General features: G+C 39.5%; 1 protein-coding gene across 2 annotated transcripts in view; it reads right to left on the reverse strand.

The window, feature by feature from the left end:
- CEP95 (centrosomal protein 95) overlaps positions 1 to 15071 on the reverse strand; it is a 32375-nt gene that overhangs the window by 10957 nt on the left and 6347 nt on the right. For both annotated transcript variants that reach the window (XM_003786193.3, XM_023511280.1), the window contains exons 4-11: positions 12859 to 12969; positions 9941 to 10046; positions 9139 to 9251; positions 6604 to 6735; positions 5305 to 5498; positions 3355 to 3473; positions 3039 to 3168; positions 1394 to 1544 (exon numbers count right to left, since the gene is read on the reverse strand). In XM_003786193.3, the coding sequence (XP_003786241.1) occupies positions 1394 to 1544; positions 3039 to 3168; positions 3355 to 3473; positions 5305 to 5498; positions 6604 to 6735; positions 9139 to 9251; positions 9941 to 10046; positions 12859 to 12969 (1056 nt within the window). The remainder of the gene's footprint in view (positions 1 to 1393; positions 1545 to 3038; positions 3169 to 3354; positions 3474 to 5304; positions 5499 to 6603; positions 6736 to 9138; positions 9252 to 9940; positions 10047 to 12858; positions 12970 to 15071) is intronic.

Below are 15071 nucleotides of genomic sequence, written 5' to 3' on the forward strand. Positions count from 1 at the left end.
CTCTACCCAGGGGGACAGCTTGAGGCTCTGTCTCAAAAAAAAAAAAAAAAAAATCACAAGAAGGAAAGAATGTTCTTTTTTGGGGGGGAGGGGACAGAATTTCACTTTGATGCCTTGGATAGAGTGCTGTAGTGTTAATAGCTCACAGCAACCTCAAGCTCAAGCAATCCTCCTGCTTCAGCCTCTCATGTAGCTAGGACTACAGGTACCTGCCACAATGCCTGGCTAATTTTTTTAGAGATGGTGTCTCTCTCTTGCTGAGGCTGGTCTTGAACTCCTGAACTCAAGCAATCCACCTGGCCTTGGCCTCCCACAGTGCTAGGATTATAGGAATGAGCCATCTCGCCCAGCCTAGGAAAGAGTATTCTTTTTTTGTTGTTGTTCTTGCAGTTGTCTTTTTTTGTTTTTTAGGTGGCCCGGGCCGGATTAGAACACCAGCTTTGGTGTATGTGGCCGGCCTCCTACCCACTGAACTATGGGTACCTCCAGAGAGTATTATTGAAGGATTAAAAGAACAACTGAAAAGGTTAAGGCAGTTTTTGGATGAGAGAAGACTGTTTCCAAAGAAACAATAGATGGCCAAAGTAGATAAAACTAAATATAAAATATGCAAAATTTTAGTGGAATACAGGATAATTGTATAGATTTGATTAATAGAAGATCAAGTAGTAGGAAGTATTTGCAAGGAAGAGGCAGACCGAAAACTGCTGATACATGCATAGACTGGTCAGTCACTCTGGTGGGCAAGTTGGCAATGGTGAAGATGATCCAGAAATCTACTAGGTGTAGTTCCCTGAGAAACTTCTGCCATGTATTAAAGGCTGTTCACTGCAGAATTTTTTGTAGAAATGAGAACTAGAAACAATCACATGTCCAGGAATAGGGAAAATGGATAGTATTATATATACTCATACAAAAGGGTATACTGTAAGAACTTATTTACACTGCAGTTAAAATACATAGACTGGATTTGTAAATATGAACACAGACTTCCAAGACAATGTTCACAGAAAAAAGGAAGCTGCAGAACAATATATATAGTAACTATGTAAATTTTGTAAACAGAAAACAGCACGTTCAGACAATGTATAAAATGTTAAAATTTAACAACGAAGGTAAGAGACAAGGACACTGACTTCAAGATAGGGATCAAGGTTTGGGAAAAAGAGTAGCTCTGTGAGGAGACTAGAGGGAATTTCTGTTTCCTTAAACACAAAAGGGCCAAAGCAAACAAAATTATAAACATCTGTTACTTCTAGATGGTGAAAATCTAGGTGTCTGATAATATTTTTCTGAAATATTTAAGATGAGAAAGAAAGTCATTAAGAATAAATGGAGCGGCCTAAGTAGTTCACATGAGAATCCCTATTCTCAGCTTCTCTGGGATAAGTACCTGGCCTGGGCTTCTTTGGCCCATACTCCACGATGCTGTCACTGTGTTGAGATAGTGTCTCCTCATTTCCACTCTCTATCTCTTCATTTCCAATATCTTCTTTATGGTCAGTCTTTTCTTTAATTCGATCACCCAGGGCACTTTTTAACATCTATTGAAAAAACTCTTTCAACATCTTTCACTGGTTTCAACAGAACATAAATGGGTAGGAGTAGACAGATATAACCTTTAAAAAGCTTCCTTTAATGGCTGTTAATAGTATGTTTTCAGATGTTGCTTATGCTTTAGTTTTTTGGTTACTATTTTTTTTAAAGATAGGGTCTTGCTTTGTTGCCCAGGCTGGAGTACAGTGGCACAGTCATAGCTCACTGCAGACTTGAACTCCTCTGGGGCTCAAGCAATCTTCCTCCGTCTGCCTCCTGAGTAGCTAGAACTACAAGCATGTACTACCATGCCAAACTAAGTAAAAAGAAAATTTTTGTATGTAGGGATGGGGTCTTGCTTTGTTGCGCAACCTGGTCTTGAACTCCTGGGCTCAAGCAATCCTTCTCCCTCAGCCTCCCAAAGTGCTCAGATTATAGGCATAAACACTGCATCCAGCCTAATTAATATTTTGTAAGAAATCAGTCATCTATCCAATTTTATACGAGATTTGTCTTTAATGACAAAGGGAACCCATATAGGTATAGCTAAAGATAAACAGTTTAAGCCTGGCATGGTGGCTCACACCTGTAATCCTAACACTTTGGGAGGACAAGGTGAGAAGACTGCTTGAGCTCAGGAGTTCAAGACCAGCCTGAGCAAGTGTAAGACCTGGCTCTACAAAAAATAGAAAATTGGGTGGCGCCTGTGCTCAGTGAGTAGGGCACGGGCCCCATATACCGAGGGTGGCGGGTTCAAACCCAGCCCAACTGTAAGAAAAAAAAAAAAAGAAAGAAATAAAATTTAGCCAGGTATTGTGATAGGCACCTATTGTCCCACCCACTAGGGAGGCTGAGGCAGGATGATCGCTTGAACCCAGGAGTTTGAGGCTGCTGTGAGTTATGATGCCATAGCTCTCAAACCAGGGCAACAAAGTGAGACTCTGTCTCAAAAAAAAATAAATGAAATAAAGTAAATAAATGGTTTAACATCATTCATGTTAAGTGATTTAGTTTTCATCAGAATCATTAAAATTTGGATATACTGGTGCCAAATCTGGTTAGATCATGAAAGGAGAAGAGATGCTTGTTCATGTCCTACCTGCTTGATATATAGAACATTTTCTTTTCTTTTTTGAGACAGAGTCTTCACTATGTGGTTGTCACATAGTGCCATGGTGTCACAGTTCACAGCAACCTCAAACTCTTGGGCTTAAGCGATTCTCTTGCCTCAGCCTCCCAAGTAGCTGGGACTAAAGGTGCCCGCCACAACACATGGCTATTTGTCATTGTTGTTTGGCAGGCCCGGGGTTGGATTTGAACCTGCCAGCTCTGGTGTATGTGGCTGGCACCCTAGCTGCTGAGCTACAGGCTCCAAGCCAGAACATTTTCATAGTAAGTAAGACACAATTCATTTTCCAATACCTTACCTTCAGTGGGGAGACCACTTCTATGTACCCTAATCCATAGCATTCTCAATACAGATTTTAATAAGTAAGACTTGCCCAATCTAGTTCAGAGAGCCGTTGATAAAGTTTCTCTGATACTGCATGTAATTCTTGTTCTGTTAATCTCTTTCTTGGCCTCTGGGGGAAAGGTGAATCCCAGGATGAGGCTGCAGCTCTGTTTTCTTTTCTGTAATAAGTGACCATAAGACACTTAAGCAGCTAGATATTTCTTACTTAATTTAAAATAACTATACTACATGCCTTAACAAATATTTCATACTGGTCTCCACAGCTAAATTTGGAGAATATACACCTTACTTTTCAAATCCCTTTGCAAACAGATTATAAAAACTGAAGCCTGTAGTAATGTTACCTTTTTCCTTTGGGAAGCTTCCTAGTCCTAGGGCCTTGGACCTGAGCTGGGTATGTTTCTTGTTCACTCCATGTATCTTTGGGCAACTTGGAAGTTAAGAAAACTCTGTTATCTGGTTCCTATTAAAAACAGAAAAACATTGATTTGAAAAAGCTACAACGACGACACATACAAACATTCTGGGAGTGGGGAAAGGAGGACCTGTGGCACAAAGCCAGGTCCCTTCAATCTCCATGTTTGCTTTTAAATGCATTAGTGAAAATACTCCACTGACACCCAATGCCACATGATTAGAGCAATGTCTATAAACTTGTGCTCAAAGAAAAAGTGTGGCTCAGGATGCCACTGAAATAAACAACTGAGAGGTTCTGAAACACAAAATTTCAAGGGTTACAAAAATACCTGGACAAGAAAAAAAACGATGAAACCACAAGGGGAAAATATTCAAGTTGTTATCTTTTGTATCAAGGAAGTCAATAAGAGCTGTTCAAAATGGACACAGTTCAAACAAAGAAGAAACTTCTTCAAATATGAATAGAAACTTTTTTTTTTTTTTGAGACAGCCTCAAGCTGTTGCCCTGGGTAGAGTGCTGTGACATCACAGCTCACAGCAACCTCCAACTCCTGGGCTCAAGCGAGTCTCCTGCCTCAGCCTCCCAAGTAGCTGGGACCACAGGCACCTGCCACAATGCCCAGCTATTTTTTGGTTGCAGCTGTCATTGTTGTTTGGTGTGCCGGGCTGGATTTGAACCTGCTACCTTAGGTGTATGTGGCTGGCGCCTTAGCCACTTGAGCCACAGGCGCCGAGCCAGAAACTCTTAATATTTTTAATAATTTGTTAAACTTAGAGGAAATCTTTTAGAAAATACTTCCTAATGATAGCTTCAATTTTACTTCATATCTTTTTCATCTATTAATGCAGAATTAAATTTCATACTTTTTAGAAAATAGCAATGATACTGTAACATTTTTTAAAACTTTTAATAAAATGTAAGTGTCCAGCTTAATGAATTATTTCAAAATGAATATGCCCACTTAACTGCCACCCAGATCAAAAGATAGAAGAGCTGTCACCTAGGCTGGGATGCAGTAACATAATCACAGTTTATTGCAGCCTCCTAAGTCGCTGGGACTACATGAGCATGGTACCATGCCTGGCTAATTTTTTTTTTTCTTTTTCTGAAGACTTTGTCTTGCCATATTGCTCAGACTGGCCCTGAACTCCTGGCCCTCAAGAGATCCTCTGACCTTGGCCAGAAGTACTGGGATTGCAACAGGCATATGTCACCATGCCTGGCCTAAATTATTTAAGGACACACAATATGGATTCTGAAGCCAGAATGCCTGAGTAAAAATCCTGACTCTGATTGCTGTGTAAGCTCAGATAAGAAACTTAACCTCTCTCCATCAGCTTTCCTCATGGAAAACAAATATAGTAACTACATCAGAGTTGTTTTGAGGAGTAAATTATTGTTTTGCTTTTTTTTTTTTTTTTGAGACAGAGTCTCATTTTCTTGCCCTGGGTAGAGTGCCATAACGTCACAGCTCACAGCAACCTCAAACTCCTGGGCTCAAGTGATCCTCTTGTGTCAGCCTCCCAAGTAGCTGGGACTACAGGTGCCCACCACAACACCCAGCTAGTTTTTGTAGAGATGGGGTCTTGTTCTTGCTCAGGCTGGTCTCGAACTCCTGAGCTCAAGCAATCCACCTGCATCTGCCACCCAGAGTGTTCAGATTACAGGCATGAGCCACTGCCCTGGCCCCAGTTTCTGTTTTAATACAATTATCTTGTCCCTATCTTCCTGGAACAAGAACATGCAGGTATATACAGAGGTAACTTTTAATAAGTACAATGCTCTGACTTGTGTAGTATGTTTGATTACTACGTTAGCAGAGACCTCTTTAAACATATGAGCTTCTAACCAATTAAAAGCAAGCTTTTCCGCTTACCACAGATGATTCTGTGTGCTCTCCAGTAGAATTCATGGCCAGGGAGCAGCGGCTTGAACGTAAGTATTCTTTTCCTATGGGACAGGGTGCCCGAGGCTCTGAAGGGTGGTAGGGTGGATGTAAAGGAATAGCTGCTCGGATAGGCTCCCCTAGCTTCCTAGCACTTGGAATCATACTCACAGAAGGGGTTTCCACTAGTAAGACAAATTAAAGTGGGTATTACGATGCAATTCTAAGAAATTATACATGTACACACAGATACTTAAATAAACACGTTCACACACACTAATTAGAAATTTTTCAACTTATTTGAAACAAAGCACAAACACATAAAATAATTAAACCAGGAATGCATCCTCATCAAACAAGTAGGGACCTAATTTAAACCAGGATTTAATTTTAATGTTATCATTAAAATGTTCCAATGTTCCCTGAAAGCTATTTAAAAATAATAAAAAATTGAAAGCAATGTAAATGGGTTGAAGAATGGGTATGTAAATAATGCTTCATCAACATGTTAGAAAACTAGTTACCCATTAATGATTCCATGTGATACTACTATATAAAAATCCCAGTCATAACAATAAGGACTGACAATATTTTTCAAGATACGTGTTCTGTATTTTGTCATTCACTAACAATCTGAACACCAGCAGATGATGTACTAATGTATCACAGACTCTTATTGTCCTTTAAAAACAAAAAGTTTTTCCTAGGAGGGTATAGAGATAATACAATCGTGGGTGCAAAAATATGCGAACAAAGACCATCTTAAGCAGAAATCACTCATAATTAAAAGTATACATCATCTTTATAAAAAAGTCTTTATAAAGATGATGTATACTTTTATATCTTTATAAAAGATGATGTATACTTTTATCTTTATAAAGATGATGTAGGCTTGGCGCCTATAGCTCAGTGGCTAGGGTGCCAGCCACATACACCAGAGCTGGCGGGTTTGAATCCGGCCCGGGCCTGCCAAATAACAATGACAAATACAACCAAAAAAATAGCCGGGCGTTGTGGCAGGCGCCTGTAGTCCCAGCTACTTGGGAGGCTGAGGCAAGAGAATCACTAAAGCCCAAGAGTTGGAGGTTGCTGTGAGCTGTGATGCTACAGCACTCTACTGAGGAAGACAAAAATGAGACTCTGTCTCAAAAAAAAAAAAAAGATGTAAAACCAAAATGAATCTCATATAAAACAACAAAAGTAAAAAGGCTAATAGCAGTAGTAACTGACCCAAGAATTATTGTCCCCAACTCAGTTATAGTCTAAAGAACTAATACCCATTATACTTACTGTCCTCAGCAAAGATTGACCTATTCTTGGATAAAAAACTGGATGAAGGAGGGTATAGCACATCTTCATGTGATTTAGAAGTTGGTGAGTTTGAAGCTTTTTTAGAGTATGTTTCATTAGAACTTTGGGCACCTGGGAAAGAAAATATTAAAGGTAAAAATTTTAACTACCAAAATAACTAAATACTACAGTATAAGAGTTTTATATTTAAGAATAAAACTCAGTAATAACATAACATTGGAAAAACTATGTTGGTCCAATTGCATGAAATTTCAATAATTTCTTTTTTTTTTTAAATAAATTTCAATTATTTTTAATAACTATCAGATATCATTAAGATGTAGTTCTGTATCCCAAAATAATTTATACAATTTAAAAGCAAAGTTTTAGGCTTGGTGCCTGTAGCTCAGCAGCTAGGGCGCCAGCCACATATACCAGAGGTGGCAGGTTCGAACCTAGTCTGGGCCTGCCAAACAACAACAACTACAATGAAAAAATAGCCAGGCATTGTGGTGGATGCCTGTAGTCCCAGCTACTTGGGGGGCTAAGGCAAAAAGAATCGCTTAAGCCCAAGAGTTTGAAGCTGCTGAAGCTGCTGTGAGCTGTGACGCTGTGGCACTCTACCACTCTACCAAAAGCCACATAGTGAGACTCTGTCTTAAAAAAAAAAAAAAGCCAAGTCTTTTTATTGTCTCATTATTATGTCTCATTATGTCTCATTATTATGTCTCAGAACACCATGTGCTGAAGTTGTAGAAATGCTGTTGTATGGGCATGTCTCTGGGTATGAAGAGATAGCAGATTCTTGGCTAGCACCACATAGATTTATAGTCCAGAAACTGAAGCTTCTATCAGATGCCTATAAATGTATAGGACATTTACTAGACATCTTAAATGGAATATCAAAAGAAGCTTCTATACACACTTTTATCACATCAAACCATGTCTCTACTCAATCTTTTCTCCTTTGCCTTAATTCCACTACCTTTAAACACAATTCCTCTCTATATAGAAAGATGTGATTATTTTTAAATAGCATTTGGTATCATACAACCCACTTCTAATATCACTGTCCTTCCATCTCCCATCAATCTATCTGATCTTCTTCCTTCCAGAAATATTTCTGCATTACCAACAAGTGACTCTGATCATGCCATCACTTTGCCTATGCCAATGGCAAGCCTATCTTTGGTCTACTACCAGACCTTCCAGACTTAAGTTCTTTGAACATAATTCCTTGAAACACAATGTCTATTTCTTGGAATCAGAGTGCTGACACTGAAAGGGACATTAGAGATGGGTTACTCCAATTCTAATTTCACACCTGAAAATACTGGAGCTCAGAAAAGGTAAGAGTCTTGTCCATAATTACAAGCCAGTAGCAGAATCTGGATGAGAAGGAAGGCCATTTGATTCCTAGGTTAATATACCTAATTCCACTCTAGCATTCTCATTAGTCCATCCAAAAAATATTGTAGCCTGGTGTTTTGCCAACTTTTGGAATACTAAAATAAATACAAATAATTTCATTATATAATTTATCAGCTGCCCCCACAATGGCAGGGATTTGTTTTGTTTACCACAGTATATCACCCCTGCCTAGCACAGGGAAGGCCCTGAATATGTATTTGCTGAATAAATATGATATGTCTACTGTCCCTCAGAGCTCAATTTACTTAAGAGACAAACTATAAGTCACCATGCAATGTGTAAATGGTGTTACAGAAAGATCACCCTGCAGGAACAAAGAGCCTCAGAGCCCACAGCAGGTGGTGGAGGCTGTGCACTTGAGGGTGAGTTGCCAGGAACAGAAAAGAAGGAAAAGCATCCCAGGGAGAGCACAGCACCTAGGCAGCTAGAGTAGGATGATGGGAGGAAGCTAAGGTGGGAGGCTCAAAACTGGGGCCTGAAAGAAATGCAGGTCTACTGTGTACAAGCAGTAAGCTGCTGGAAAAGTGGCCTGAAGCCTGGGAGAAAACTTACCACTGGGTATTCAAACGTGTTAAAATGATGGAAAAAAGTGAGTCAAACCAGTTCATTCTTCCCAAGTACCTACCATAAATTACATGACAACCTTTATCCACCTATTTGCCTTGGAGTCATCTACCCATATATCTGTGACCCCACTTGACTGTGATTTCAGGTAACTGTTCATATTTCTTTCTTTTTTTTTGGTTGAGACAGAATCTATGTCGCCCTCGGTAGAGTGATGCGCCATCACAGCTCACAGCAACCTTAAACTCTTAGGCTTAAGCAATTCTCTTGCCTCAGCCTCCCAAGTAGCTGAGACTACAGGTGTCTGCCACAACGCCTGGCTGTTTTTAGAGATGGGGTGTCAGTCACTCTTGCTTAGGTTGGTCTCAAACTCCTGAGCTCAAGGGATCCATCCACTTGGGCCTCCCAGAGTGCACTAGGATTGCAGGCGTGAGCCACCGTGCCCAGCCCTATTTTCACAATTTTAAATATTCCTATGTATTAACTATTTACATTTTTTATAGTTGTATACTAAATAATATTTAAAGTTTAACTACTCACCATTACTTCTTAGCGAAAAGGTGTGTGCTGTGTCTCCAAGTCTAATACTTTCACCCATAGATTCTGCTTCATCTCCATCCCAAGTCGGACCTACAGCCTCAGACGAGGAGCACCTGAAAGAGTTCCCCCATTCACTCAGCACCCAGCCCAACCACAGAGGGCCCTTCCTCAGAGGACCTGTGAGCTGCTTTAAGCAGCTAGCCTGTAAGTGTTCAAACTGCTCACTGCTAGGGAAGAAATAGGAAAAGACTATCCCTTTTGATGCTTATCATGTCTTGACTGGTATATAAATGGTATGTATTTCAAACTGTATGAATGACATGTTATATAGTGATTAAAAATTATTACAAAGAGCTTAACAACTTCAGAAGACTTAATGTTAAATTTAAAAATGCAAGAAACAAGTCTATATAGACAATATGACTAAATTCAATAAAAAAAACAGTAAAAAGGACTAAACATATAAGGAAATATTAATAGCAATTATTTAGTTCTGAATGATATATCTTTTTTTTTTCTGCTTTAAAAGTTTTTCTCTACTTTGCCACATTTTCTGCAAGAAGATGAACTACTTTGATGATCAAAGGAAAAACATAAAAATGAGTAAGGTAGTTACTAGTGAGAATTAGGTATTATATATAACTGAAGGGTCTTAAAACTCCCTCAGGAAGGTTTAAAATATGAGAAGTTAGTGAAATTTTCACATTAACTTTGGCGCTATCCTGATATATTATGTGCAATTTTAATCTCATTAAAAAAGCCATAATTTGTTTTGGTTAAATTCAAGGAGACTGAGTGATACCTCCCAAAAGAAACTCTTTTCCATGATGATTTAGATTCTTTAGTACTTTCTCGCTCTTCCAAAGTTTGTCCTCGATGAGAGTCTGTAAAATACTTGTCAGTTTCACCTGTTCAGAACGAATAAAAACGGTAATACCCCAAATTCCCAAGTTATTCCTACTCCTTCTATACAAGAGGCAGAGAGAAGTAAACACAGTGAGTACTCCCAACCTGTTCTGGTAGACTGGGCTCTCATGAAAGTGAAATTACAAACAACTAAATCATCACCTCTGATGAGCATGTATTACTTGAATAACAAAAAAATAAGAATGTTGATTTAAAAGCAAGGTTGGGCTGGACTCGATGGCTCACACCTGTAATCCTAGCACTTTGGGAAGCAGAGGTGAGAAGACTGCTTGAGACCCTATCTCTACAAAATACAGAAAAATCAGCCAGGTGCAGTGGCGCCCACCTGTAGTTCCAGTTACTCAAGAGGGTGAGGTAGGAGGATTGTTTGAGGCCAGGAGTTTGAGGTTGCAGGGATCTAAGCTCAGGCCACTATATTCTAGCCTAGATGAATATGGTTCTATCTCAAAAAGAAAAAAGATATTAAAAAAAACAGGGTCTGGGTGGTGCCTGTGGCTCAGTGGGTAGGGCATTAGCCCCATATACAGAGGGTGGCAGGTTTGAACCCGGCCCCGGCCAAACTGCAACAAAAAAAATAGCCGGGCGTTGTGGTGGGCGCCTGTAGTCCCAGCTACTTGGGAGGCTGAGGCAAGAGAATTGCCTAAGCCCAGGAGTTGAAGGTTGCTGGGAGCTGTGACACCACAGCACTCTACCAAGGGCAATAAAGTGAGACTTTCTCTTAAAAAAAACAACAACAACAACAACAAAAAAAAAAAAACAGGGTCTACAGTTTTATCCATAATGTTTCTTTTTTTTTTTTTTTTTTTTTTGAGACGGAGCCTCAAGCTATCCCCCTGGGTAGAGTGCTGTGGCATCACGCTCACAGCAACCTCCAACTCCTGGGCTCAAGCGAGTCCCCTGCCTCAGCCTCCCAAGTAGCTGGGACCACAGGCGCCCGCCACAATGCCTGGCTATTTTTTGGTTGAGCCATCATTGTTGTTTGGCGGGCCCGGGCTGGGGATTTGAACCCGCCACCTTAGGTGTATGTGGCTAGCGCCTTAGCCGCTTGAGCCACAGGCGCTGAGCCGTTTCATTCTTTAAAGTAAGGTAACAGATTCAGTTTTTATTCTTTACATCTCTCTATCTGTACGGGATCTTTGAGCCAATCAACTGAGATCACCAAAAAAATATGACTGTGTCAGCCTACTTCATGCTCTGAGACAGTCTGCCTTAGGCTAACAGTCAGACAGTCATGGCTTTAAAGAAATTTCTTTTAAGACCACCAAACCCTTTCTACCACAATATACTTGAGGGATATACACTTTCACCAGCAGCAGTAATTCACCAGGACAGTGATTTCAGGAGATACATGGGTAAAACCTAAGCTTCAGATTGATCACTCAGGATATTCCCACATATGGGCACTTCTCTAGAAATTCATAGTTCAAGCATGTACTTTCATTTTTTTTTCTATTTCTGCATTCACCAAGCAACATTTTAATAACATTAATTAATACTTACTATGCATTTACTCTGAGGTAGGCTGCTAAAAACAAAGAATTTATGTTAACTACTGCTGCTAAAAACTTTTATGTTAACTACTACTGCTGTTAACTACTGCTGCTAAAAACAGGTTTACTAACTTTCCAATATAAGAATAGGTGCTATGTTATCCCATCCATGACTAATTAACATGATTTACTTCATCTCAAATTTTTTTCTTTTTCTTTTTAATAGACACAGGGATCTTGCTCTTGTTCAGGCTGGTCTCCAACTCCTGAGCTCAAGTGATACTCCCACTTCAGCCTCCCAGAGTGTGAGGATCTTAGGCAAGGGACACCACACATGGCCCTACCCCCTCCTTTTTTTAAAATAATAAATAACAATGCAATGAAGACTCTTATTTTATATTATTTCCTTATAATAAGTTCCTAGAAAGTGAGATCTATTGAACCAAAGATTATAAAAAAGTCTTAGCCACTGCTAATTGAGTTTAAACAACCTCTTTTGGATAATAATATGAAAATGTCAATCTTTATAATTTTCATTAAAAACATAAAACTTTCACACAGTAAGTTGTCACAATTTGAGGAACTGAGTTATTCAAAGAATAAAATAAAAAATATTCAAGTTGTCATAACATGAAAGAGTAGGTTGAAGTCAGAAATGCAGCAGTCCTTGGCTGGGCATAGTGGCTCATGCCTGTAATCCTAGCTCTTTGGGAGTTCAAGGAGGGAAGATTGCTTGAGCTCAGGAGTTCAAGACCAGCCTGAACAATAGAAGACCCTATCTCTATTAAAAATAGTAAAGTAAGCCAGGTGTTGTGGCAGGTGCCTATAGTCCTAGCTATTTGGAAGGCAGCAGAAGGATTGCTTGAGCTCAGTAGTTTGAGGTTGCTGTGAGGCTGAGGCCATGGCACTCTAGCCTGGGGTCTTTGTCTCCAAAACAAAGGGCACCAATTCTTCCTGTTGATGCTTCAATAACATTCAAATTTGTAATATAGGTAACAGTTTTGACAGAAAATTCTGGAGTAAGGAATTTTATGCAAGCATGGGACTATAAACAATTTCACCAGAAATTCACCTTTTAATTATAGATTAGTTTGAAAGTAATTTATAAGCAACATTCAAGTTATTGAAGAACACGATGACAGCCTAGCCAAGAGTTTCTAACTACTTGGAACAGAAAGAATTGGAAATTTACAACTAAAATTTTCAGGTATACTGTTTTAGTGATTCTGCTTCCTATAAACAAAATAGGCAACAAGGACATTACATAATGTAGATCAAACCAAATTTCCATTCTTGTACTTACTTTTCTCATGAGATGTTTCACTAATATGTTCTGTAAGATATTCCAGCAACCCATCAAATATTTCTAGGAGATTCTTAATAGATTCTTTATCTCCTTTCACGATATTTTCTCCTGAACACAGAATATAGAGCTATTAAAAAATCTGAAAGCCATATATCTTGAAATGGATATAACACTGCAGAAATCCTATTCCAAAACACAGGAAAAACAATGATACTACAAATATTAAAAACACCAATTTCTTGCTGCCTGATTATTCCCTAAGAAATAAAGAAGGTAGCCTTAAATATGATGTTTAATAATTTCTGGCATAACCCTTTCTTTCTTTAAGAAACAAAATAACCGGACTTGAGAAAACATCCTCTAGTAAGATTTATACAAAAACACAAAGCAGCTTAAGCAGAATTTTACCACACTCGTGAAAAATTGGCAAAACACAACCCTTTCAGACCGTGGGATCCCACTGTAGACAGTAGTTTGTTCACAAAATGACAAAAGTTAACAAAACAATAAACTTGCAGGGATACCTTCATCAGGAATTCCATGATATCCCCCCCACCCTGAGTATTTGTTAACTTCTATTCATTTTGTGTAGATCATACCATTTTTCTGATTAAAACCCTATCCATTGCTCCCTTTCTAAAATTTAAGCCTTGCATATACAATTAATCATTAATTTGTGAGAACTGCATACTCAAAAATGTTATACTCATACATTAATCATGAAACAATCCCTAGCACAGTACCCAGCCCATAATCACTTTGTAATACAAATGTTAAGTTGAAATTTTGAATAGAAACAGGTTGACCAAAGCATGAAGACTTGATGTGTTTAATGTTACCTAAAGTGGACTGCAATCAACATCACTGGGGAGATTATGCCTGGTACTCTCATGAGTTCAAACCGGTATGGGACAAGCAGAGTAGAAATTTGTTATTTAGAAGAATCCAGACATTCATAACTTTAGCCATGATGCAAAACAAACCTAAACCAGAAATTTGATATTTTACCCTACTACGGGTAAAGACAGACAATGTTAGACAGTGTTTTTCTGTTTAATGAGAAATCTTATCTTTGAGCCTGTGTTTTTCTGGCTTAAAATATGTAAGTATACCCCAAGGGTAGACCCAGGACTTCTGAGTTTCTAGGATGGGGAATATACTTTGACAACCCAGCAACTAAAACTGTTGGCCAGAATGCAGTGCTTTATGGTATAAGAGAAACTACTTTAAACAGAACATAAGAGATAAAAAAGCTGTTTTGCAGTCCACTAAAGGAGGTAAGCAGTTTTACAGTTTTTCATGGTGTGAGTATAATTTGTCAGAGGCAGCTTCCATTAAATAGGGCGCCAACCCCATATACCAGAGATGGTGGGTTCCAACCTGGCCCCAGCCAAAAAAAAAAATTTCTACTGGTGGCGCCTGTGGCTCAAAGGAGTAGGGCACTGGCCCCATATGCTGGAGGTGGCAGGTTCAAACCCAGCCTCGGCCAAAAGAAAAAAAAAACTGCAAAAAAAAAAAAAAATTCTATTAACGTATTTATGTTTAAAACTTTGCTACAGTATTTTATTTTATTTTTGAAACTGAGGCTCACTGTCTTGCCCCAGTAGAGTGCCCTGGCCTCACAGCTCACAGCAACCTCAAACTCTTAGACTCAAGTGATCCTCCTGCCTCAGCCTCCAAAGTAGCTGGGACTACAGGCGTCCACCACAACGCTGGGCTACATTTTTTTTTTTAAATAGGGTCTTACTCTTGTTCACACTGGTCTTGAACTCACTAGCTCAAGCAATCCACCTGCCTCGCCCTCCCAGAGTACAGGGATTATAGGCATGAGTCACCACGCCTGGAGCTATATTATGTTTAAAAAGCACAAACAGGGCAGTGCCTCTGGTTCAGTGAGTAGGGCGCCAGCCCCATATACTAAGGGTGGCAGATTTGAACCTGGTCCAGGCCAAACTGCAACAAAAAAATAGCCAGGCGTTGTGGCAGGCACCTATAGTCCCACCTCCTCGGGAGGCTAAGGCAAGAGAATCACCTAAGCCCAGGAGTTGGAGGTTGCTGTGAGCTGTGATGTCAAGGCACTCTACTGAGGACAATAAAGTGAGACTCTGTCTCTTAAACAATAAAATAAAGAGGCTCGGCACCTGCGGCTCAAGTAGCTAAAGCGCCAGCCACATACACCTGAGCTGGTGAGTTCCAATCCAGCCTGGGCC

Source organism: Otolemur garnettii, unplaced genomic scaffold (assembly GCF_000181295.1).
Source record: "Otolemur garnettii isolate 467f Iridium unplaced genomic scaffold, OtoGar3 scaffold00018, whole genome shotgun sequence".
Lineage (NCBI taxonomy): Eukaryota > Metazoa > Chordata > Mammalia > Primates > Galagidae > Otolemur > Otolemur garnettii.